The sequence below is a fragment of the Monodelphis domestica genome, chromosome 4 (assembly GCF_027887165.1).
Source record: "Monodelphis domestica isolate mMonDom1 chromosome 4, mMonDom1.pri, whole genome shotgun sequence".
Taxonomy (NCBI): domain Eukaryota; kingdom Metazoa; phylum Chordata; class Mammalia; order Didelphimorphia; family Didelphidae; genus Monodelphis; species Monodelphis domestica.
This window is the reverse complement of record NC_077230.1, coordinates 265,124,916-265,148,778: the sequence shown is the minus strand read 5'-3', so window position 1 is coordinate 265,148,778 and position 23,863 is coordinate 265,124,916. Positions and strand designations below refer to the sequence as shown.

The 23,863-nt window shown below is 38.8% G+C and overlaps 1 protein-coding gene and 2 pseudogenes across 1 annotated transcript; 2 read left to right on the top strand and 1 right to left on the bottom strand.

Moving 5' to 3' along the window:
- Nucleotides 1–574: 574 nt before the first annotated feature.
- Nucleotides 575–23,581, top strand: C4H11orf97 (chromosome 4 C11orf97 homolog). The gene is made up of 5 exons (XM_056826121.1): nucleotides 575–704; nucleotides 740–1,138; nucleotides 11,351–11,455; nucleotides 20,127–20,252; nucleotides 23,463–23,581. Exons 1-5 carry the CDS (start codon nucleotides 575–577, stop codon nucleotides 23,465–23,467), a joined length of 765 nt encoding a protein of 254 aa, XP_056682099.1. The 3' UTR covers nucleotides 23,468–23,581.
- LOC130453780 (actin-related protein 2/3 complex subunit 4-like) lies at nucleotides 4,032–4,369 on the bottom strand (annotated as a pseudogene).
- Nucleotides 4,218–6,432, top strand: LOC130453779 (actin-related protein 2/3 complex subunit 4-like; annotated as a pseudogene).
- Nucleotides 23,582–23,863: the final 282 nt, after the last annotated feature.

Below are 23,863 nucleotides of genomic sequence, written 5' to 3'. Positions count from 1 at the left end.
TCGACTATCCTCCATGGAGTATGAAGAGAGACAACTGGCAAAGGATCATAACCCTTTCTGAATATACCCTACATTTTGGAATTCATCCATCTCCTTGACCTTTGCTTTTGACTCTCAACTCTGTGGCTCATTCACTGTGTGACTTTGGTAAGTCACTTCATTTCTCTAGGTCCCTGGCTCTTGATGTGTAAAACAAATTGTATTAGATGATTTCTAAAGTCCTTCACAGCTTTCTTATTTTAGGATTGTGTGCAGTTGGGTCCATAAAAAACAAAAGTGCCCAGGGAAAGTGGTGGTGGTGAGGAAGAGTTGTGAGTCTTTGAGTTACCCTTTCTAAAAGAAGGAAAGTTAACAACAAACAAACAAACAACAAACAAAAACAAAACAAAACAAACAACAACAACAAAAAAACAATTTGGGCCAGTCACAGTCCTTTGGGTTTTCTCCTGGAAGTCTAAGTGAAAAAAATATTAGTAAAGACATCAGAGTGACAACTTTCTGGGATGGTCTTCCAAAGAGCTGAGATCTTCTGAATTTGCCCATCGAGAGCACCACTAGCAGGTGGAATAACCACATGGTGCACAATGCCAATACTTTCGCCAAGAATGCCAATCCAATTGCAAACCATGCCAGTCCAGCCCCTACTTCGCTGGATTTCCAGAGCGTCCAAGTTAGTCCCAAGCACGCGCTGGATCACGTGACACGTCCTCTGCTCTGCTCTATCCCCCCTCCCTTCCAGGAAGCCCCTGTACTCCGTTCCTTTTGCGCCTCGGGGACCCGCGCTCCAGGCAGTTTGAGGTGCTTCATTCCCATGGCAACCAGCGGGGCGGGGAGGATTCCGCTGTCTCCATGGCAACTGGAGACGCCTCCCGCTTTGCTCTGCCGGACTGGTGCTGCGAGGGTAGTTCAGACGGAGCGGAGGTGAGGACCCTTGGCGACATGAGGGGAGCAGAGGCCGCTGTGGTGGCAGCGGCGGCAGCAGCGGCGGCCACCGTGATGAGGGCGGAGGACGAGGACGAAGACGAAGATGAGGAGGCGGGACGGGAACAGCGGCCGAAGCCCTCGCAGCCGGCTGGGATCGCGTGCGCCGTCTGTGGAGAGCCAAGCAGCGGGTGTCACTCGGAGCGCGGCAAACCCTGTGAGTAGGGACCCTCCCCGCCATCGGTCAGACATGGGGGGAACCAGCCTACCACCCAACCACCCCCGAAACCCGGGGACTGTGCGTAATGAGCTCTGGAGTGTGGCCAGAATATCCCGGGATCACGAAATGGCATAAGTTGAAAGGACCCCTGGAGAATATCTGCACTGATCCCCTTACTGTACAGAGAAGTTTGAAACTGAGGCAGCCTGATGCCAGGTTCTAGGAGCTGGGTTTGAAGTCTGAATACCTGTGGAGTGGGGAATAGAACAAGTAGCTTGGCCGCCTGTTACAGGCCCAAAGGAGCATAGATTTAGATCCAAAAGCGACCAGGAGAAGGACATCAAGTCCAAACACCTCATTTTATGGATGAAACAACTGAGACCCAGGGAGTCGATGGGTCTTAGCCAGGGTTACTCAGGCAGTATGCGGCAGAGCCAGGAATCGTACTCACATTCTCAGGCTTCAAACCCAGTCCTCTTTTACCTTGGATAAATCAAATGACAACTCTGAATCTAAATTTCCTTATTTGTAAAACAAGGGATTGGGACTAGTTGGTTGCAACTTCTCTTCTAAACAGTTATAATCTTATGAAGTATTTTACTTTCCCTCCCTCCCTCACTATGAAAAGGAAATGGTTTGTTCAGGATCATACAATTAGGAAGTGGCAGAATCCAAATGACACCGAGGTCAGATTCCATTACACCACTCCTGCAGATTTATGGCATTTGTAATCTAGCTTTATCAAAACCCCACACTTGTGTTAATATTGTCAATATTATATTTTTATAAAGTGTTATTATGTTTCAGCCTTCACTCTGAGTGAGGTTGTCACAAGGTTTGTTTCATGAGTTGAAGAATTTGATCTTAATCCAGTTTCTTGATCTTACAGTTATTTTGCAGCAGCTACTTATTTGTGGGCAATCAGTACATGTTTAGGAATGATAATGGTGAAACTATAGTCCAAAGAGGAATGCAATAGGTTTCCAGGTTTTCTAAATACTCAGCTTGATTGCCCCTCCTGAGAATCTTTCTCCCTGTGCATCTTGCACTTCTGCAACTACTCTACCTTGGTGGCAGATCACGGACCCTCCTGAGACTTCATCAGAGAGATAGAACAAATCACTGGATAATCACGAGAAGGCACACCTCTTTATTTACTAGCCCTATTATGTCTAATAATGCTTCTGCTATTGAACCATCTCATTAGATGGTCCATCTAATTAGATATAAATGAAAAATATGCATTTGTGTCAATTAAAGGTTTCTTCAAATCATTAAATATGTTTATTTGCTAAAAAATTATCATAGAATACCATATGTCCTTAGAAGGACTATAAATGTTTACATCTTTTTAACTGTTGGACAGTAGCAGATGATGGGAACTCTTAGACTTTACAAACCAGATCTGGCTTCTGGTCTGAACTTTGCTACTAACTCCTTATGTGAACTTGGAAAAAGTCACCTAACTTTTCTGTTAATGGGGGAACTCTTATCTGCTTCTTAAGACAGTTCTAATAGTAAAATGAACAAATGTAATGGTACTTCGAAATAAATGTTATTCATCCCATGAACAGTATTATTATTGGAATTATTTTCCATGGGAGTTGAAGCAAATTCATTTTCTATTTACTTTATCCTTAAACTTAAAAAACACCCTCTGCCCTTATACTTCAGTAGATATTATTTGTACTCTGTAAATTAAATAAGATTTTTAATTATTCGAGCCTATAAAAGGAAGATGACACTTGATGAAAAAAATGCTTTTCAGCACATTTCTTCAAAGGGACAGAAAAATAAATGTTCGTTTGAGCCTTTAGGGCTGACAAGTGAAATGAAAATGAAAATATTTCATGTTTAACTTTAATGCCTATCTTCCAACACAATGGATCCAAGTTTCATTTTTCTCTTTGTATCCTCAGCACCTAACGTGGCCTGTGACACACATTAAGTGCTTAATAAATGCTTGTTGAACTGAATTGTATGCACTTCATATGGAATTGCAATTACTACCTTGTAAGAGATCCAAAAGACACCTGCTTTGTAAGTGGTATTATTTACCTGCAAATCCATACCTGAAATGTACACACTTCTAGCTGTATTTTTTTAAGCCCTTATCTTTTGTTTTAGAATTGACACAAAGGATCAGTTCCAAGGCAGAAGTGCTCCAAGGGTTAAACAACTAGAGTTAAGTGACTTGCTGGGATCACAGAGCTAGTTAGTGTCTCAGGTCACATTTGAACACAGTTTCTAGGCCTGGATCTCTATCTACTGAGTCACTTAGTTCTCCCTATATTCTTGCTCAGGGGCAGTTAGGTGGCTCAGTTGATTAACAGTGAGGCTTAGAGATGGGAGGTCCTGGATTCAAATGTGGCCTCATACACTTCCTAGCTATGTGACCTTAGGCAAGTCACTTGACCCCCATTGCCTAGGCCTTACCACTCTTCTGCCTTGGAACCAATACACAGTATTAATTCTAGGGCAGAAGGTAAGAACTTATAAAAAAAAAGAATCACAGATCCTTACTGTTGGAATTTACTTTAGGTTAGAAGTCACCTACTTTTACCCACCACTCAAAACTCTACCATATGGAATCCAAAAACTATAGTTGAAAGGGATTACCAAAGGGACTTCAGATCTCATTTGCTCTATCTCCCAAGCCCAACCAATGATCCCCATTAGTGATTGATTATTTAGCTAAATAAAAAAAACCTGTCCCAGCCCAGGGGACTGAACATGGATGGCCAGGTGGACCCACTGGGTTTGGCCTTGCAGGTCTACTGCTGTTTTCTCTTCCAGATAGCAAGCTCTCCATCCCGGGCCTACATCCCCAACCCCTGCTCCTCCCCCTTGCCCCAGCATTCTTCAGAGCTCCACCAGGGCAGCTTTGCAGATAGGAGAGGATTAAGAGAGGAAGAAGCCGAGAGATCCAGTCAGATGCTTTAAAAATTCTTGAGGAACTCCTCTGCCACAATACGAGCAGGAGCATTGACCTACAGCTTCATTTCACTGATCGCCTTGTCAATCTCCTCCATGAAGTGGATCACAAAGTCCACCAGTTTGTGTTTGTACATTTGCTCTGTATGAAACTTTGTGATCAGGAAACTGATATCATAACGTTACCTCCACAGGCTTCCTGCACAAGATGAAGAAGTTCTCTGCTCTCATCATCATGAAGCCCATGAACTTGTGGCAAAGGATCTTCTCCATCTCATCAGCCTGTTTCACAGCAATGCACCTTCCCTTACCAAGAAGTCTATTCAGTTTCCCACAAGTAAAATGAAGGGGGAAAAATCTGTAGAATCAGAAGGGACTTTAAATCTATGATACTATAATAATTGATAGGAATTGGCTTCCTTAAATAGTCAAAATCTTTCTCTTTAACTTTTTTTTTAAAACTCATCTCCTATTTTAGAATCAATACTAAGTATCAGTGCCAAAGGCAGAAGAGCTACAAAGACTAAGCAACTAGGATTAAGTAACTTGTCCAGGGTCACGCAGCTAGGAAGTATCTGAGGCCACATTTGAACCCAGTACTGGCTGTCTCCAAGCCTGGCTCTCTAGTCACTGAACCACCTACCTTGCCCCCTGTTTAACATCTAACCAATGGTTTTAGTTCACCCCTCTGAGGCAAAACAGAATAAAATCAATCCCCCTTCAAACATGATAACTCTTGGAAAATGTAATTGTAGCTCTTTCCACTAATGTTTTGAATTGTATGGTTTTGAGGACCCTTACCATTATGGTGCATTACTCTGGCAAAGTAATAATCCTTCCATTACCTAAATTTTTCCAAGTGACAAAGAATTTATTTTTTATTTTTCCACTACACAATACTGCCTCTGTGGTGCTCAAAACTTATCACAATACGCTAGTGTAGAGTGCAGTGGGAGTCACAGGAAAATAGAATATCAGACCCTAGAAATTATATTTAGGAACTATCCTTTCCAACCAGCCAAGTGACTTGTCCAGAATCACATAGGTAGTTAGTGATAGAAACTAGACTAGAACATATATCACCTGCCTGTCTACTGTTCTTTCTATTGCATCTTCCCATATGTATATTAATATGCCAATAATTCAATGAAACTCATTGCTGTCAATTGACAACAATTCCACCATTTCCACCAAAGCCATAGATCATCATCCATCCATCCATGCTTTCTCCTTATGTAAAATTCTTTTTCGTGTTCCGCCATAGATTCTCCACTTCTAGGACTCTATAAATTTATTATTTGGAATTACACTTAGTCTTCTCATTTGTTATCCTTTATTCTTAATAAATGGCTCAGCCACCTCTTCCAAACACATTTCCTGGATGATATCCTTTACTTCTCATACATAGATTATCATAGAAAATATACTACAGCCTACTGGCACCTGCCATGAACCTCCCTCTTGAATCTTCAGTTCAACTGCAACTGAAGTTCCAAGGAGCTTACCTATGCACCAAGATTGTACTATACAGCATCACCAGGAGAAAATTTGAAGTTATAATAGGCAGTTGTGCCAGCTCATAACTGTTTAAAGCAATGGTGTAAAGCTCAAATAGAAGAAGTGGCCACTACATCATACATAAGGTTCCCTCCAGGTTACATATTGACTTCAAAAACCACACATTAACATGAACTATATTCTACTGTATTTCCACTAATCTTTTAAAATATTTCCCAATTACATTTTAATGTGGTTCTAGCACTCAGAGACTTAATGCCTCTGGTTAAAAGGATTACTCTTTAAACCAGCTCTAATCCAGCCTCTTCTTTTGCCCATATTCAGTTCTAGATCTAAATATTTGTACATATCAAATTATCAAAGCCCAAATTCTTCACTCTGTATGATAGTTAATGAAGCCCAAGAAACATTGTTTTTTCATATGGATTCTTATTAAGTTTAGGATTCTCCCATACTTTATTTGTGTAGTTAATTTTTTGGCCAAAAGTGCAGGCCTTTATATTTATCACCACTGATTGAGGGTTCCATCAACTCTGTTAGAGTTAGCATTGCTGTGAAACAGGCTGATGAGATGGAGAAGATCCTTTGCCACAAGTTCATGGGCTTCATGATGATGAGAGCAGAGAACTTCTTCATCTTGTGCAGGAAGCCTGTGGAGGTAACGTTATGATATCAGTTTCCTGATCACAAAGTTTCATACAGAGCAAATGTACAAACACAAACTGGTGGACTTTGTGATCCACTTCATGGAGGAGATTGACAAGGCGATCAGTGAAATGAAGCTGTAGGTCAATGCTCCTGCTCGTATTGTGGCAGAGGAGTTCCTCAAGAATTTTTAAAGCATCTGACTGGATCTCTCGGCTTCTTCCTCTCTTAATCCTCTCCTATCTGCAAAGCTGCCCTGGTGGAGCTCTGAAGAATGCTGGGGCAAGGGGGAGGAGCAGGGGTTGGGGATGTAGGCCCGGGATGGAGAGCTTGCTATCTGGAAGAGAAAACAGCAGTAGACCTGCAAGGCCAAACCCAGTGGGTCCACCTGGCCATCCATGTTCAGTCCCCTGGGCTGGGACAGGTTTTTTTTTTTTTTTAATGTCTTGGAATTTAAAACTCTGTGCTTGTAGGATAAAAAAAAAAAAAACCCACCATGTGGCACAGTGGATAGAGCCCTGGGCCTAGAGTCAGGAGTTCAAATTTGGCTACAGGTACTTATTAACCCTATGACTCTAGGCAAGTAACATAACCCTGTTTGCTTCAGTCTCCTCCTCTGTAAAATAAGCTGGAGAAGGAAATGGCAAATCACCTCAGCACTTTGCCAAGAAGACTCCAGAGTCAGGAATAGTTGGACACAACTGAAATACAACTGAAATATAGTATCTTATATAGTCTTATTTTATTAGTTCATCATTCCAGGCTGTCAAGACTTTATTGGCTATGATAGCTATTACCTCTACAAATTTTGTAAGTATGATTTCTCTTTATTTAAGTTATTGATTTTTTTGAAAATGTTGAATAGCATCAGGGTCAGGATAGAACCCCTCAGCATTGTTGATGGTGATGTTAATACCACCATACACATCCTCCTAATCAATCATTAATTGATATTCATAAATCAACATAACTGTCAGAGTTGTTCAATCAGCTACAAATTCACCTGACTGTACTATCATTAAATCTATGTTTTTCCATCCTGTCCATAAGGATGTCAGTAACAACATGGGAAACTAAATTTAAATAAAAATAAAATTAGAATAGAAGATAGAGATCAAAATGAAAATTATTTGTCTGTGGCATTCCCCTGATCTAGTAATCTTGACATAAAAATATAATTGGTTTGCTATTACATGATCTTGAGGAATCTGTGTTGGCCCCAAGCGACAGACTTCAAATGATCATTAAGAAGTTGATATGCAAGATTAGTAGAGAAATAATATAACTTCTAGCCTTTAGTGACTTCACATCACCAGGTCTAGAGGAACTGCATCCTGGGACACTGAAAGAAGTGGGAGATGTGATTTTTGGAACACTGTTAGTGTTCTTTGAAAATCAATTGCAAAGCAAATGAGCCTATTTTCAAAATAGGAAAAAGAACAGAGTTTGCAAACTATTAGTGAGCTTGGAATCTGGAGACTACAATGCACTTTTATTTAAGCAGAGGGTGAGACCATCTTCTATAAGAGTAGGTTTGGGGTTATGGTTGAGGGTTAGAGGAAAATAGAAAGAGTTTGGAATAATATTTATGGAGAATGAGTTTGGGATTTGATTAGGATTCAAAGATCATTCTTCTTGGCAGATTAAAAAATAGAAGTAATCTAAGTGTTAAACAAATGACTTCTCTATATTCTCCATAATCATCTTTCAATTCTTCTTTTTAAAAATTATGTTTTTTTCCAAATTACATGTTGATACAATTTTTAATCATTGTTTCCTGACATTTTGTGATCCATGTTCTCTCCCTTTCTTTCTCTCCTTTCTCCATAAGATGACAGGCAATGTGATATACGTTATACATGTGCTATCAGGTGCTATATATTCCCATGTACATCATGTTGTAAAAGAAGATACATATCACTTATAAAAAAAAACAAACCTCATGATGGAAATGAAGTGAAAAATGGTGTGCTTCAGTGTGCATTCAGACTCCATCAGTTTCTTTTATAACAGTGAATAATTTTTTTCTTCATGGGTCCCTTGAAGTTGTCTTGCATTGTTATTAATTGTCAAGTCATTCACAGTTGATCATTGTACACACTATAGCTGTTACTGTATATAATTTATCTTCCAATCTTTCTTGAGAAGTGGCATTATCTTTTCTTTCTCTTCTTTCTCATAATCCATTTCCTGAGCAGCTGAAAGTTATTGTATTAATGAAAATATAATAAATGTAAGGGTTTTGAGTTCGTATTCCCTGTAGACTGTTTGAGGACTAGCTCATCTCAAAATCTCAGAAAGGTTTATCACCTGAAAACCGATTATCAGGCAATGGATTATTTTGCCCACATCAATTCATGAAGATGGTGTACTAAAGCATAGAAGCTGTGATGTGGTGCAGTGGGGAAAGGAATCAATCACATTGATGAATTCATGAATCTTTAAAATAGTATAGCACTTTAAAATAATTTTGATGATAGTGCTAAGTTCCTTTATTCAGGACTGCTGAAGAAAGTTGGAAAAGAGTTCTGTTTTTTCACTCTACAAACAAAAGATACATCAACAAATGCTGCTTCACAATCCTTGTATTCTACAGTGGTCAAATCCTATCTTATTCACAACAGAGACTGTCCTAACCATTTTCTTCTTTCCTCTTAACATCCAACCATATCCCAGAATCCACATTTAAGCAGATTGATGTTGCCCACCATCTTCTTTGAAAAGATTGAGGTTATCCAAAATCAGTTTTCTCAACTTAATTACTCAAAATTTCTCAGCATCCTTCTTTACTTTCTCTCTTTCCCTCTGGCCATAGACAAAGAGGTATCCCATACCACTGTTTGATCTAATCCTTCTATGTTTACCTTTGATTCCAACCCTAACTACCTCTTTTAGGACTTTCCTCTAGCTATCATTGCCTCTTTCCTTCCACTGCTTCTTGGCCATATTACCACATGTATTCTGGCAAGTCTCTCCAGTAAAAAAACAAACAAACAAACAAACCCTCCCCATGTCCTATCTACTCTGTCTAGATACTGTCCTAGCTCTTTCCTTCGCTATTAAACCTCTAGAAAAAGTTGTCTAAAACTGGTGTCTCCATTTCCTCACTTTCCTGCTCTCCTCACAACCTGAAAGTTGTATTTAACCCCACTATCTTATTCTAAGCTTACAGTGACCTCCTAATTGTCATAGCCAATGACATTTTTTCAGTGTTGGGATCATAGGATCCTAGTATTAAACCTGGAAGAGACTTTAAAGACTATTGAATCTCAGTCTGTATTTATATTTACTAATTTATATTTGAGAAAACTGGCACAGAGAGATTGGGTGACATAGCCAGGGTCATATGGCTAAGTGGGATTTGAATCTACGTCTTCCTGTCTTAGTCTACCACTCTGTCCACAATGCCACATTTTCATCCTCTTTGAGTTTTTAGCTTTTTTCATTACTGACAACTCCGTCTTACTGGATATATTTTCTTCCTTTGACCTCTGAGACACTATGCTATCCCAACTTTCTTCCCACCTTTGTAAAGACTCCTCTGCCTTTTCACTAGACAACCCTTATCCTCTAATCTCTTAATTTAATATTTCCCAGGGGCCTATACTTGATCCTTTTCTATTGCTGTATTCCCTTCTTTAGCAACCTCATTCACTTCCATGATTTCACTGATTGCTGCTATTCAAATAACTCCAATTGGCATCCCTAATCCTGATTTCTCATAGGTTACATCCTTAAATTTCCAAATTTCTATAGAAGGGATACATTGGGATGTCCCACTAGCCAAGTTCAGTCTATGGCAACAATATTCACCCTATCTCTCTGGCATCTTTCATATTACCTTATCAAGTCCTATTGATTCCATTTCTGTATTATTTCCCACTTTTATCCCTTTGTCCCTAATAAGTAACATAGGTTCTGATGAGACATCAGAGGAGGTTAGAGGGTGCAATGAAGAGATCACCATCAGGAACAGTGTCTTGAACACCTAAGTTCAGATCTGGTCTCAGACACTTACTAGCTGTGTGACCTGGCAGTCATTTAACCTGTCTGCCTTAGTTTCCTCAACAGTAAAATGTGGATAACAGAAACACTCACCTCCCTGGGTTGTTATGAGAATTAAATGAGATAACATTTGTGTTGTGCTTAGCAAAGTGACTAGTAGATGGTAGGTTCTTAATATATGGTAATTCTCTACCATATACCGTATCTATGCAATAATTTTCCCAACAAGTCTTCCTGCTTCCATTTTTTCCCTATTTTAACCTATCTTTCATATCAAGACTAAATTATTCTTTATGTATAGATTTGACCATATCACTTCTCTGCTAAGAAAATTTCAGTGAGGGGGCAGCTGAGTGGCTCAGTAGATTGAGAGCCAGGCCTAGAGACAGGAGGCCCTCGGTTCAAATCTGGCCTCAGACACTTCTTAGCTGTGTGAGCCTGGGCAAGTCTCAGTTAACCCCCACTGCCTAGCCCTTATCACTCTTCTGCCTTGGAACCAAAACTTAGTATTGATTCTAATATGGAAGGTAAGAGAGAAAGAAAGGAAGGAAGGAAGAAAGAAAGAAGTAGAGAAAGGGAGGAAGGAAGGAAGAAAAAGATTTCAATGGCTTCTTATTGCCTACTGAATAAAATTCAGAATCCTTTACCTGGCATTCCTGCCCTCCACACTGTTTTCACCTCACTTTTCTAGCTTTATGTTACATTTCTACCTTGCATGCCCTCTGCATTTCAGACAAATTAGAGTTTCCTGCCCCCCAAAACAACTTGCATTACTTTGGCACCATTATTATTCTTTCAGACTACTGAAAAAAATAGATAATTTACTTGGTAGATTAAATATACAGCAGCAAATTATTTAAGGCTCTAATATGTCAAGGTTATAGTAATGTTTACTAACCACAATAAAAATAAATGCTGCTATGATCAAGTCATAATGCAAGAAATGTACCAATGACTCAATCTTCAGGATAAGTTGTTCACTATTTACATGCAGATGATAAAGCCTTTAAAGTAGTTTTGTATTTAATGAATATGTATAATTTATTGGACTTAAACTATGCATTTTTTGTTTTTAATAACAAATAATCTACATTAATATCTTAATAGGGAAAAAATTCCTATATTGTGAGCCACATAAGAGAATTAAGGAAGTACTGGAAGAAGAACTTTTTATTCAGAGAGATGAATGCCACATCAAAAAACCATCTACAGGTAAAGTCTTTGCTTAATACTAAGCTTGTATTTTGGAAATGAAAACTAAGCTGTCTATGTGAGTTTTTGCTGTGTGAGGAATAGGTTTTTTAGGAACTGTATGGTATTCCACAATGATTAAGTTAAATAACCAAACCTTTGTGTTTTAAAATGACCAAATAAGCTTTTATATTTAGCCCCATACATTTCAAAAACACTTTTTAATGATCATTTAAAACAGTTTTTCAGGTAATTCACCATGTTTTCCTCTCTTTTAATGAGTATGAATATGAACATAATAAATTTTAGTAAAGTACTTCAATAACCTAGACTGGTCAATCACATAATATACACACACTCCCATATGTTTATATGGGTCTTTTGATGCTGATTGATAAGTCTTGTTAATTTATTGGTTCTTTAGATGACTATCCACCAATGTTGTATTGGGTGCTGCAATTATTTGAATAGCAGTGCTCAGTATAGTCTTTGATTTACAGTGTTATTAGCTTTGTTAGGAAAGTAGTTTTTCTGTTTCAAATGTGATATTAAAAAGTTTGTATCTTAAAGTCCAAAATCTTTGCAGAAAAACAACTTTCAAATTTTCCTTTAAATCAATGGGGGAATATTAGTTAATCTACAATATTTGAATTTGCACACATTTTCCAAGAATGCATCTGTCAATGAAGTAAGGCATTTCTATGATGATGTTTACTTATTAACACCCACTAGAGGTCGCACAAAATATGTTTTCAAAGCAATTGCAGTTTCAGGAAGCCTTACTAAGACAGGTCATGGAATGCATAAACCTTTTTTTTCACTGGCTTATGGCAACCAACATAGGGGCAGAAATTGGGGTAAAGATGCAAGAAGACATGGAGCCAGAACCAAAAGAACTATAAGAAGACCAGACAAAGGACGGACCAAGGGCCTGAAATGGGCCAAAACAATAACAGACCACAAAAGCCAGTAATAATCAATCACATTGGAGCTATAAAACCAGGAATGAGAGATAGTTCAAGAGGTGCTGGTATTTTCTCCATTAGTTGAATGGTGATCAGTATATAAGCGATTTTATGAATTCTTAGGTAGACCAGTTAGTTATGTGAAAGAAGTAGTTTATATCTGCCTTCAGTCCAATCCAAGTTAATCCCACAAACATTTTTTAAGTTCTTGACATGTGCACTTTGTATTTTGGATACAAAGACAAAATGGAAAACAGGAATCTTCCTGGACAAAGCAACATTTAAATAGCTAAATTATATTGAGAATCATGGATTGAGAGCTGGAAGAAAACTTAGAGGTCATCTAGTCCAACCATCTTCATTATACACATGAAGAAATGGAAACCCATTGACTCATAAGGTCCCACATTTAGTGTACAGTAATGAGAATGCAGGCCACGAACATCCATATACAATGCACTTTTCACTGCCCCACACTGATGAACAACTAACAGGTTTGCAAAGCCATCCCTTAGAAGGTGTTACTCTATCTGAGCCATGTAGGCAGGGAAGGATTCTAAGAAGTAGAGAGGAAGAGGGAATGCACTCCAAGGAAGGCAAGGGAAATGTGTGGAGGAAAGATGTGGCATACTGTGTTTGGGAAACAGCAATTAGGCTGTTTGGCTGGGAAAAAAGAGAACATGAAGGGGACTAATATGAAAGAGGCCTAAAAGATAGGTTTGAATCTAAGAAGAGTATATTTTATCCTGGAGGAAATAAGAAACCTCGAAAAGGCCTTGCTAGGTGGTCCAGTGGATTGAAAGTCAGGCCTAGAGGTTCAAAGTCAGGCAAAGAGGTTCTAAGGCCCAGAGGCCTTAGACATTTCCTAGATGTGTTACCATGGACATTTAACCCTAATTGCCTACCTAACCCATAATATTAATCTACCTTGGAAGCTATAGTATTGATTCTAAGACCAAAGATAGGGGTTAAAAAATTTTTTTAAAGAGAAGTTGCAATATGTATTAGTAAAGTGAATGCTTAAAATATGGAACCAGGGAATCCTGAAGAATTGGAATAATTCTCTTGCTTGTAACACATCTAGGACTTTGATACCTTTTGCAATTAATCTAAGAAGTTTATTATTAAATCAATGAACTTTTAAGTCTCCCATTCAAAAAGAGAGACCAGTAATAAGAGATCTGATATAACAGAAAATCTGGTGATTGTAAACCTCAAAATTCCTTAGACTTATAAATGTTGGAAAATTTCACCATTGGGAAATTTCATACTTGAAAAATTTCCTATTGATAGTGGGTCTTGGCTATTGGAATGTGAACCCCATTGGCATGAGAGTTTCCTCCTCCTCCCTTCTTAAGATTACTTTAGGACAGAAACCTTTTGCTGAACAATGGAAAGGACTTTGACCTATGCTTAAGCATAGAACAGAAATTTCTTTGAGTCATGATTGATTTTAGAATTGATACAATAGAGATACTTGGAATCAATCTCCACCCTACTTAGTCCTAACAGGATTGAGGAAGGGCTGTAGCATAGATCAAAATTTAATTATTCCAATCTCTACCCTACTCAGGTTAACAGGATTTAGGAAGGGCTGTAGCAAAGGATCAAAGATTTAATTATTTGAAAATATGACCTTCAACAGACATGTGCAAAGCCAGAGACCTCTGGGTGGTCCTGGGTTAAGCTAGAGCCTCCATTGGCACAGGGAAATTGATGGACAGTGATTGGTAGATATGAGAACTGAGGGGAGGGAACTTGGATGGTTTCCTTAAAGAGAGAGGGGTCTGAAGACTCAGGGGTGGTGGTTGAGGAGTTTGTCTGAGTGGTGGCAGTGTACTCTGAGAAGCTTGCTCTGAAGGAAGCTGAAGGTGGGGGCCTCTGAGACTGTTTCTCCATTTTGGTCACGTGAGTAATAGGGACTGATCTCTTTTCTTTGCCCCAGCTATCTAAGGGCTTGGGCCTTTTGGCCCAGCCTAAACAGAAGGGGTATTTAAGCCCTATTCCCTTCTCTCCCTTTTCTCTATCTCTATCTCTAATTCCTTTCTTCCTCCTGTTTGTAATTAAAACTCCATAAAAGGTTGACGGCTGACTTGAGTTTTCATTTAGGAATTACATAGCTGAATTCCTTGGCAACCTTAAATTAATATATATCAGCCTTTTAAAGTGATTTCCTTGTCACATGAGCAAGGGCAGTTTGAAGAGTGGTCAGTTAGGATTTAGGCAGTTACTGGGATGGCAGAACCCAGCCCTCTGCGGCTTAGGTGGATATGCCCTTTCTAAATCTGCCTCCCTAGAGTATTAGTCTTTAGCCTAGCCTAAGACCTCTATATATACCAGCCTGGAGCTTGTATCAAGCAAGGTTCTCTCAAGAGAAGGGCCAACTAACATTCTCCTCATTGTGACCAAAGCAGTCTAGGAACTTCCCTTTCCAGGTTGAGAACTGTCTCCTAGATATGGCTTTTAACTTCACATTTCTGTCCCACATTGGAAGGCCTTAGAAAGAAGGTAGTACAGGAGCCAGCACTTCTGCCCGAATGGTCAAATACAAAATCCTGTTTGGCCTTCAAGACACCTAGCTTTTCCTCCCACCTCCTCCATCCCACCATATGCTCTGCTCTTCCCTGATACCAATTCCCTTTGTTCATCCTCCAGCAAGAGACCCCATTTCCAGACTCCATGCATGTTCAGGGACTGGCTCCTATTCTCTCCCTCCTCATCTCTGCCTTCTGGCTTCCCTGATTTCCCCAACTTCTTTGTACTCCCAACGAAGATCCCACCTTCTATAGGAAGCCTCTCCTTATCCCTTTCATTTTCAGGGGCTTCCTCTTGAGAGTATTGCCTTTTTATTGGATAGAGCATGTCTCTGGAGAGATCTGTTTGCATGTTGTCTCTTTGGTTGGAGTGTGAGCTCCTCCAAGGTCAGGACTCTCTTTTTTTGTGTCTCCAAGAGCTTAGCAGGGCATGTAGTAGCATTTAATAAATGCTTACTGACTGACTTCAGTGTACAAAGGGAGAGAGGCCATCCCTGGCATGACCATCAGCACAAACCACACCTTCAAGGGAAGTGTCATGGGCATTGTACCCCCAGAAACTCAGGCAAACTATTATCAGGGAAATTCCTTTGCTCCCTTACACCCTCTGACTCCCAACCCAAAACAACTGACCCTGAGAGGATTATCCTCTTTGATTGTCCTATTGATCCAAATCATGAGACCCACCCCCATGGCTTCAGGGAAATCTCCTCCCCAACCCCTTGCCCCAGAATCAAGTCGTCATTGAATATAAAAACCCCAGAACTGGGGCATTTGGAGCAACCTCCCAGGTTGCTCCACTCATGCTGTCTTGCTTGCCAAAAATTCAACATTCAATAAATATTCAATAACATTCAAAATTCAATAAATTTCTCTTTACTTTTAAGTTAAGTTTCAGAGTCTTGCATTCTTGCACAAGGTATCCTTCCCAAACCCCAGGGGTACACCTCTGCACCCCACAACAGAAAGACAAGGAAGAACCAAAAGTAGTTTCAGACACTTGAACAGGAGAGGCCAGAAACCAGCCCTCTGGGCCTGGTGGTGTGCGGAACAGCTGACATGGAGGGGAGAGGAGAGGCTAATTAATGAATTATAGCCTCATTGATAACTCCCCTGAATACCAGCAGATAGGGGGGATGCCCCCACCTCCACTCTATTCCCCCCCATCTCCCAGGCGCAGGGAGAGAGAAGACAGCTCCCTACCTTCTGTTTTAGAATCACTACTAAGTATTGGTTCCAAGGCAGAAGAACCGTAAGGGCTAGTGAGGGTCAAGTAACTTGCCCAGGGTCACATAGCTAGGAAGTGTCTAAGGCCAATTTTGAACCCAGGACTACCTGTCTCTGACCCTGGCTCTCAATCCAGAGCTGCCCAGCTGTCCCCTGCATTTGTTCTTATTATACTTGGAATGTATTCAAAGGCAGCTACTGTGACTGATTTTAAAAGAGCACAGATAAATTAAACCAGACCACAAATATACTCCATCTTAAACCAATAGTGTGCAAAGTACCTCGATTAACTCTAGGGAGATACTGGGATGAAAATAGCCAAAAGCCAGCTAGTTCAAATCCTTCATTTTATAGATGAAGAAACAAACCTGATTATGCCATAATCTACAGAAAGTGTCAGATGTAATATTTGAACTCAGATCCTTTTGACTCCAAGACTGATATTCATTGTACCATGCTGTGTGCATAGTTCTGCCTTGTCTTTTTTTTTTAACCCTTACTTTCTGACTTAGAATTGATACTGTGTGGAACAGCTCATTGGCTATGGGAGGGGGGTGAGAGAAGGGGAAGGAAAAAACATGAATCATGTAACCATGGAAAAATATTCATAATTAATTAATTAAATAAATGAACTTAATTTTTAAAAAAGAATTTGTACTGTGTATTGGTTCCAAGGGTAGAAGAGTGGTAAGGGCTAGGCAGTGGAGGCTAAGTGACTTGCCCAGGGTAACACAGCTGGGAAGTGTCTTGAGACCAGGTTTGAACCCAGGAGGTCCTATACTTTTTAAACTGATCCTATGTTCCCTGATGCTGCATAGAGCTAATCTGGATCTTTTCCCTTTATTGCTCCTAAACAGCCCAACTAGGTGACACAATGGATAGAGCCCTTGCCTTGGAGTCAAGACCTAGAAGGCCTGAGTTCAAATCTAGCCTCAGATATTTACCAACAGTGTGAGCCTGAGCAAGTCATTTAACTCCTCTTTGCCTCAGCTCCCTCAACTGTAAAATGAGGGGGGGAAATAGTGTCTACTTTCCTGGTGTAATGGGATCAAATGCAGGCACTATATAAATGTTAACCTAGCTAGACCAGCTTCACACTTTATCCTGAATCTACTTTCCATTTTTACTCCTGTAAGATTTAAATTAATATCCAATAACTCCAAGTAGTATATTTTATAAGATTTATTAATAATCACTTGAAGTAGAAGAAATAAAAGAACAAAAGTATGAAAGCCTAGGAAAATAACAAGTGAGCAAAATTCTCTGGCCTGGCACTCACTCAACTTTCCCAGCAGTGATCAGGGGCAAAGAGAGAGAGAGGAGGCTACATCAAAATATATCCTCCCTATGTACGGATGTAGGTAAACACATAAATGGGATGCTGGGATTTAGAGTCCTGGAGTGCAAAATTCTAATTATACACCCCTGACCACGTCTATTACAATGAACTCTTAAATGTTTGTGGATTGATTGGCTCAATACAGGGCCTATTATACAACAGGTGGTGGTTATCAACTTCCAACTCCAGGCAGGGTGAGATAGAAGAAAAGGAAATTGGCTTGAATTGCATTGAGATTTAGGCTAGATATAAGGAACAGCTTACACATTGTAAGATCTTTACACAAGGAGGCTATGGAATCACTTTCTGGGAAGTTGTTTTATAAATAGAATAAAAACCTACCTTGTGAGATGGTTTAGGTAGGCTCTTGCCTGCAAATACTCCTTTCAGAAGTTGGGGAATGGTTGAAAAATACTGGTCCAGCTTTGCAAAAACAATACTCAACACTTATTCCAGTGTTTGTGTCTGAGTGATTGAAGGATGCCAGTGCCTGGAGACTGTATTTATAATAATTCTATTTCCATAGTGCTTTATAGTTAATAAAATAGTTTTCTCACACCCTTGAGAGGTAGTCAGTGGCTGTAACTATATTGTTATCTTCATTTTACAAAACTGAATGTTTTAATCTAAATCTCATAGCTAGGAAGATATGAGGGACTCCTTGGTTAACCCCACTGGCTCCCTATTACCCCTAGGATCAAATGCAAACTCCTTTATTTGACATTCACAACTAGGGCTCCATCCTGCCTGTCCAGCTAGGCTATATATGACTCCTCTTCCTCTCCTCTACTGCCTGCCCAACTGGCCCTGTTGCTCTTCACTCACAACCCTTCTTCTGCCTCAGTTCCTGTGCATTTCCTGTCCTCCATTCCTGGAATGCATTTCCCTCCTCACTTCTGCCTCCTAGAATCCTTAGATTCCTTCCCAGCTCAGATGCCATTTTCTATATCAGCTCTTCTGTATTCCATCTATATACTGCCAACCCCCCAGGTTCCTAGTGCCTTCCTCTTCCCCATTACCTGGTTCATTTTTTGTAATATACACACATACCATCTGCTGCAATAGAATTAAGTCCCTGCAGCGATGGACAGTTTCTTTATTGTCTTTGTATTGCCCAGCAGCTGACACAGTGTCTAGCCTTATAAGAGATGATTAATAAATAAATGATTGATTAACTGATTGATTGATGTGACATTTTTGGTACCATGTAGACTCTTTAGAAACCAGAAGAGCATGGCTGCCACCTTAACTCTGTGAAAAATGTTTATTTAGCACTCTATTTAGAGGTCTAGGGATTAGATAAACAGCTCCTCATGTTTCCTTGACTGTGCACATAACTCCTTGCTTTCCACAGAGGTAGTGTTCTAAACTCTATAAGTCCCTTTTGATTTTAAGACTTTTAAGCCTGCTCCTTGGAATTGGTACTAGTTCCAGGAGCAGATTAGTCAATAATATTTATTAAATTGCAGCTCTTGATTAGACCAGTGAGTTTGACCTTGTCCTTGTACCTGCAGATATTGTAGGAACTGCTTTTCAAAAATGCTTGCTACAGATATTTAAAGCTTAGGCTACAATCCATCCATCAGACCTAGGGTTTATTTTTATTTTTTTTATTTTTATTTTATTTTTAAACCCTTACCTTCCATCTTGGAGTCAATACTGTGTATTGGCCTCAAGGCAGAAGAGTGGTAAGGGCTAGGCATTGGGGGTCAAGTGACTTGCCCAGGGTCACACAGTTGGGAAGTGGCTGAGGTCAAATTTGAACCTAGGACCTCCTGTCTCTAGGGCTAGCTCTCAATCCACTGAGCCACCCAGCTGCCCCCTAGGGTTTTTTTTTTTTTTAACTTCTCTCAACTTAAAGCTTTGTGAAGATTGTTAGATTTATTGGAAAACTGCATGATCACCTTTGACCAGGTCACTCATTTTAGGAAATTATCAGTGCTTCCAGAAATTAAATCAGAATCTGAGGTTGACTACATGAAATAATTCTAAAAATTGCCTACTAAAAATACTAAAGTGAGATGAAGGTCACAGAAATGAGAATTTTAGAGAAATTCTGGGAATACATGATATTCTTAGCTTGAGATTTTACTTAATATAATTTACTTATGTTAGATAGACCAGTTAGCTCTACATATTTATTGGTCCAGATCTATAATTTCATTGGTGAAAGGAACTTCTGATGAGGAAATGCCCTTCATCAAAGCAGATTAGAAATTATACTCCTCAAGAGCTTCCTGGAGCACCATGAGGTTGGGCCAACAAAGCAGAATTTATATGGGGCAGAACTGAATTGGAAGAATCTTCTGACACTTAAAGACAGCTTGCTATCCACTCTACCATACTGCTTGCTACTCCAATATATTTACCACTGTAAGTTTTATCCTGTATATTCTTCTCTGATTCTTATTCAAATTTATTTGTATGCAAATAAAATTAACTAAAAGCCTTGAAAATACTTAATATGAGCTTGTTAAGTGATAATAAATAACCTTATTTGCCTGATTTCACAAGAAGAATAACAAATTAAGGAATCATTCAAAAACAGTAAGAGTTTGTTTTATTTTTGAATAAGAAAGCAAAACAAGGTGAATAACTCATTTTATTGTTTTTTAAAATATTGACAGTGGCTCTGGAAGGAATTTGGAGCATTAAAAGGAACTTCTCTATGGGAAGCTTGAAGCCAGGATCACAGAATAAAAACAGTTTACTTCCACAACCTAAATACTATTCCAGACATGGAGGAATAAGAAGTAAGATACACATGATTTTCTAGCTCAGAAGAGAGAAAGCATATTTGATTATGAATTAATGTTATATACTGTATTAGGAAAGCTTTGAGTCAAATTTTTTCTCCTTTGTTTCTCTTACCTAAAAAATGTTTGGTGTCATCAATTTTAACTTGATATTCAAAATGTAGCCCAGTTCACTTGTTTAACCTCTTGGTACAATAGAAGTTTATACTAAATTTTATTCATTATTTCCCTAAATATTTTTCTAAATGGGCTTTCTGGAATACAGTTATCATCAGGGCCCTACCCCATACTGATTTCCCTCCAGACTGCTGGATAGGTATGATTATACAATGACACAGTGGGAACAGATAGAAAGTACAGTGTAGAAAGGAGGAATAGAGACTGCCTTGCTTTTATTACATAAAATACCACAATGGATGGTTGTGCTACAGTGGTGGCATTCAGACGAGTGTGGATATAGCTGGACCAGGTGTAGAGCCCTTCCTATAAAAGTGAAGGTAGGGACAATATCTTAGTCATTCCTTACTCTCTTTGTCAAGGTTCAGGTAGTGATAGGAGAGGCCAAAGAGGGACAGCCAGAATTTATAATCCAAACATGCCTCCAGGTCAGGCAAACAAGGAGGGGTCCATCAGTCTATGGCTGAGTACATGGAGATGTGAGGCCAGAAATCTGCAATTAGGAAATGAATCCAAAGGGGACACTCAAATACTGCTGACTGAGCCCTAAACAGTTAAAAATCTGCACCAAAGTGCACAGGTGGAATGATGAGTGATTGTTTAATTGGGTTAACACTATTCCATTAAACTGTTGATTTTGGAATCAGGAGGAACTGAGTTCTCATTCTAGCTCTGCCACATGGCCCTCTGTGGTAGAAGCAATACCCCAATCCATGCCCCCAATTCAGGTTAGGCTAATTTTTCCTTAAAAATTATCTTTGGTTAAACTAAAGGCTCAGGACGATGACATTATTTCATACTGAGTACACAGCTAGAAGAATTCCAAGGCTTAGCTGGTAGATCATGAGAGTCAATTGAGTTTCACCCAGCTGACTTGATCCAAGTGTTCTCAGGGCCTCTCCTTGTTGAATATACTTCTCCTGGAACAGTTAAACAAATCTCTTTTTATTAACTGTTGGATGATTTACAGTGGCTCAATTGTTCGTTCTACTATCAAATCTAAGCTACTTGAGGACTAGCCCAAGTCAGGCCCAACTCAGAACAACCTGTGTGACCCTGAGTAAGTCAATTAACCTTAGGGTTTAAACTACTCAGTAAAATAAAAGAGTTTATTCTAAGGTCTCTTTTAGCTCTACATCTATAATTATAGGATGAGAATCCAATCAGATTGACAGTTATTATCCAGTAGGCCCATTGCAAATAGAAAGGACTCAGCCTGGACTTTAAGATCAAGAAATCCAACTCATGAAGAGTTCAGGCAGAATCCCCTATCATTGGGGGAATTTGAACCCGATCACCAATAAACATGGAAGGAAACTGACCACTAGATATCTAAAGCATAAAGCAAGATTAAAAACAAAACAAAACTGGTTAATTAGGGTAAAAGGCAGGAGATCTAGGGCCCTTTGAGGTACAGAGGTTTGAGTGGAACTGACCCAGTGCTGAGAGCTACTGGCCCAAAGTTTCTTACATCTCCTCTTGGCTCAGAATCTAAAGGATTAAAGGACCCATGATAACCCAGCTTCCAGGGGCAGAGATGCAGAGCTTAGGAATCTAGGTCAACTCTTACACTTATCTCTCTCAAGAAAATCTCTGGGACAGAAGAAAAGTTATCCAAATGTAAAGTTAGCCACTGTTTGTTGCCTGAACCTCTGATATATAAGCAATAATGTAACTTCTCCTTTTCCTTAATTTGGTATATTCCATTTTACAATATGCAAAATGTTACTTCAAAGTCTTAGAAAATGAAAAATGTTTAAGATGAATAATTTTCTTTGAAAAAATAACTGTATGAATGATTTGCATGAGCTAGAAGAAAAACATTTGATATGTAAACAATCGAGTTTATTATATTTCTCTTTATATAAATTCATTCAAAAGGAATAATATCAACCATGATAACATTAATTAGCCATCCAAATCACAACTGAACTTTTGTCTATAAATAACATGACTGTATACCAAATATTTATTTCAATTTCAGTGGCAATATGGAACAGCAGAGGGGTAAAATCCACAAATAACCTAAAATTCTCATTTTGGTGAATGGATTTTATTCATCCGCTCTGTGTTCAGCATTTTCCCATACTGCTATGAAAATTTCTTTCAATAATTTTTAATATTTTTTCCTTTAACCAAAGTTGTTAAATAAACATGAGTTGAAAGCTTTTCCTTTCAGTATCCTTTGCTTTCTCTACCTACCCTTGGATAAACTATCAATATAGTCTAATATAAGGAGTGGGAAGAAGAGCCAAGAATTTTGGCCTTTGATTACTTGAAAGTCATTAGAATGAGGTTTTTCACCTGCTACTGTTATGGTTGAGATTTTGCTTAGATTTCATGTCATTAGTGGGGAACACTAACCATTGAGCTTATATGCCGAGGTTAGATACCTAGCTAAGTTTTCTTGGCATTTTATCTTCTGCTGCTCATCTGCTCTATTGTGTCTCCTTTTGTACCAAGAAAAAAAAAGGGGGGGGGGGAAATGTGCTTCTCACACATTTAATAAATATCTTATTTCTTTAAAACAATAATTTAGTACATGTATAACCCAGATTTAGTTGCTTGCCACCTCTGGGAGGGGGAGGGAAGAAGGGAGGAAGACATTTTGAATCATATAACTGCAGAAAACTTATGTGGAAATTTGTTATTAAATTTTTAAAATTTAAAAATAGAAAATAAATTTGAATAAGGAGAAATTTCCTTGAAAATGAATAAATTAATAAATGAAATAAATTAGAACCAATTTAACATATAGTTTTTAAACATATTTGTATTATCAAATGAAGACTACTTGCCCTTCTACTTGGTTTTTATTATTTGATTATTATTTTGATTAATCTGAAGCTTAATTCACAAGGTAATAAGATTGCTCCTTGAGCAAAATGGTTCCTATATTGTGATTCCATCAATTGAATATGTGCTTGTTAAGAATAAAAATAAGAATTGCTTCAAAATTTGGTGAAGAAAATGTTGGAGCATCTCTCCAAGCAAGAAATTTACTTATTTATTCATGTTTCTTTCCTCTAGGATAAGTAAATTTTTTTTCCATTGAGAAGTCACTTCTCTTGATGTCCCAGGAGCTAAGAAGAAAACTAAGTACATATCTCAATCTATTTAAAAAAAATAATAAAATGTTTTAGTCTATATTCTTCTTGTTGGCAGTGATTTCTGTCTTGCCTCTAAACATTCCAATTTAATGGAGACCCAACCTGGATCCACCATAATGTGGAACTGTAGGAGAAATTTAGTGGAGGAAGCATCTGTTCCTTTTGAATTAAAGCCATGATTGATACAAATTACAGTAGTCCCCCTTATCTAAGGTTTCCCTTTCAGAGGTTTCAGTTAACCAAAGTCATTCCAGGGAAAAGAGGGAAGTAGGAAAGAGGGCTGCTGTTGGATGAAGGAGGGGGACATGGAATTAGAATCAG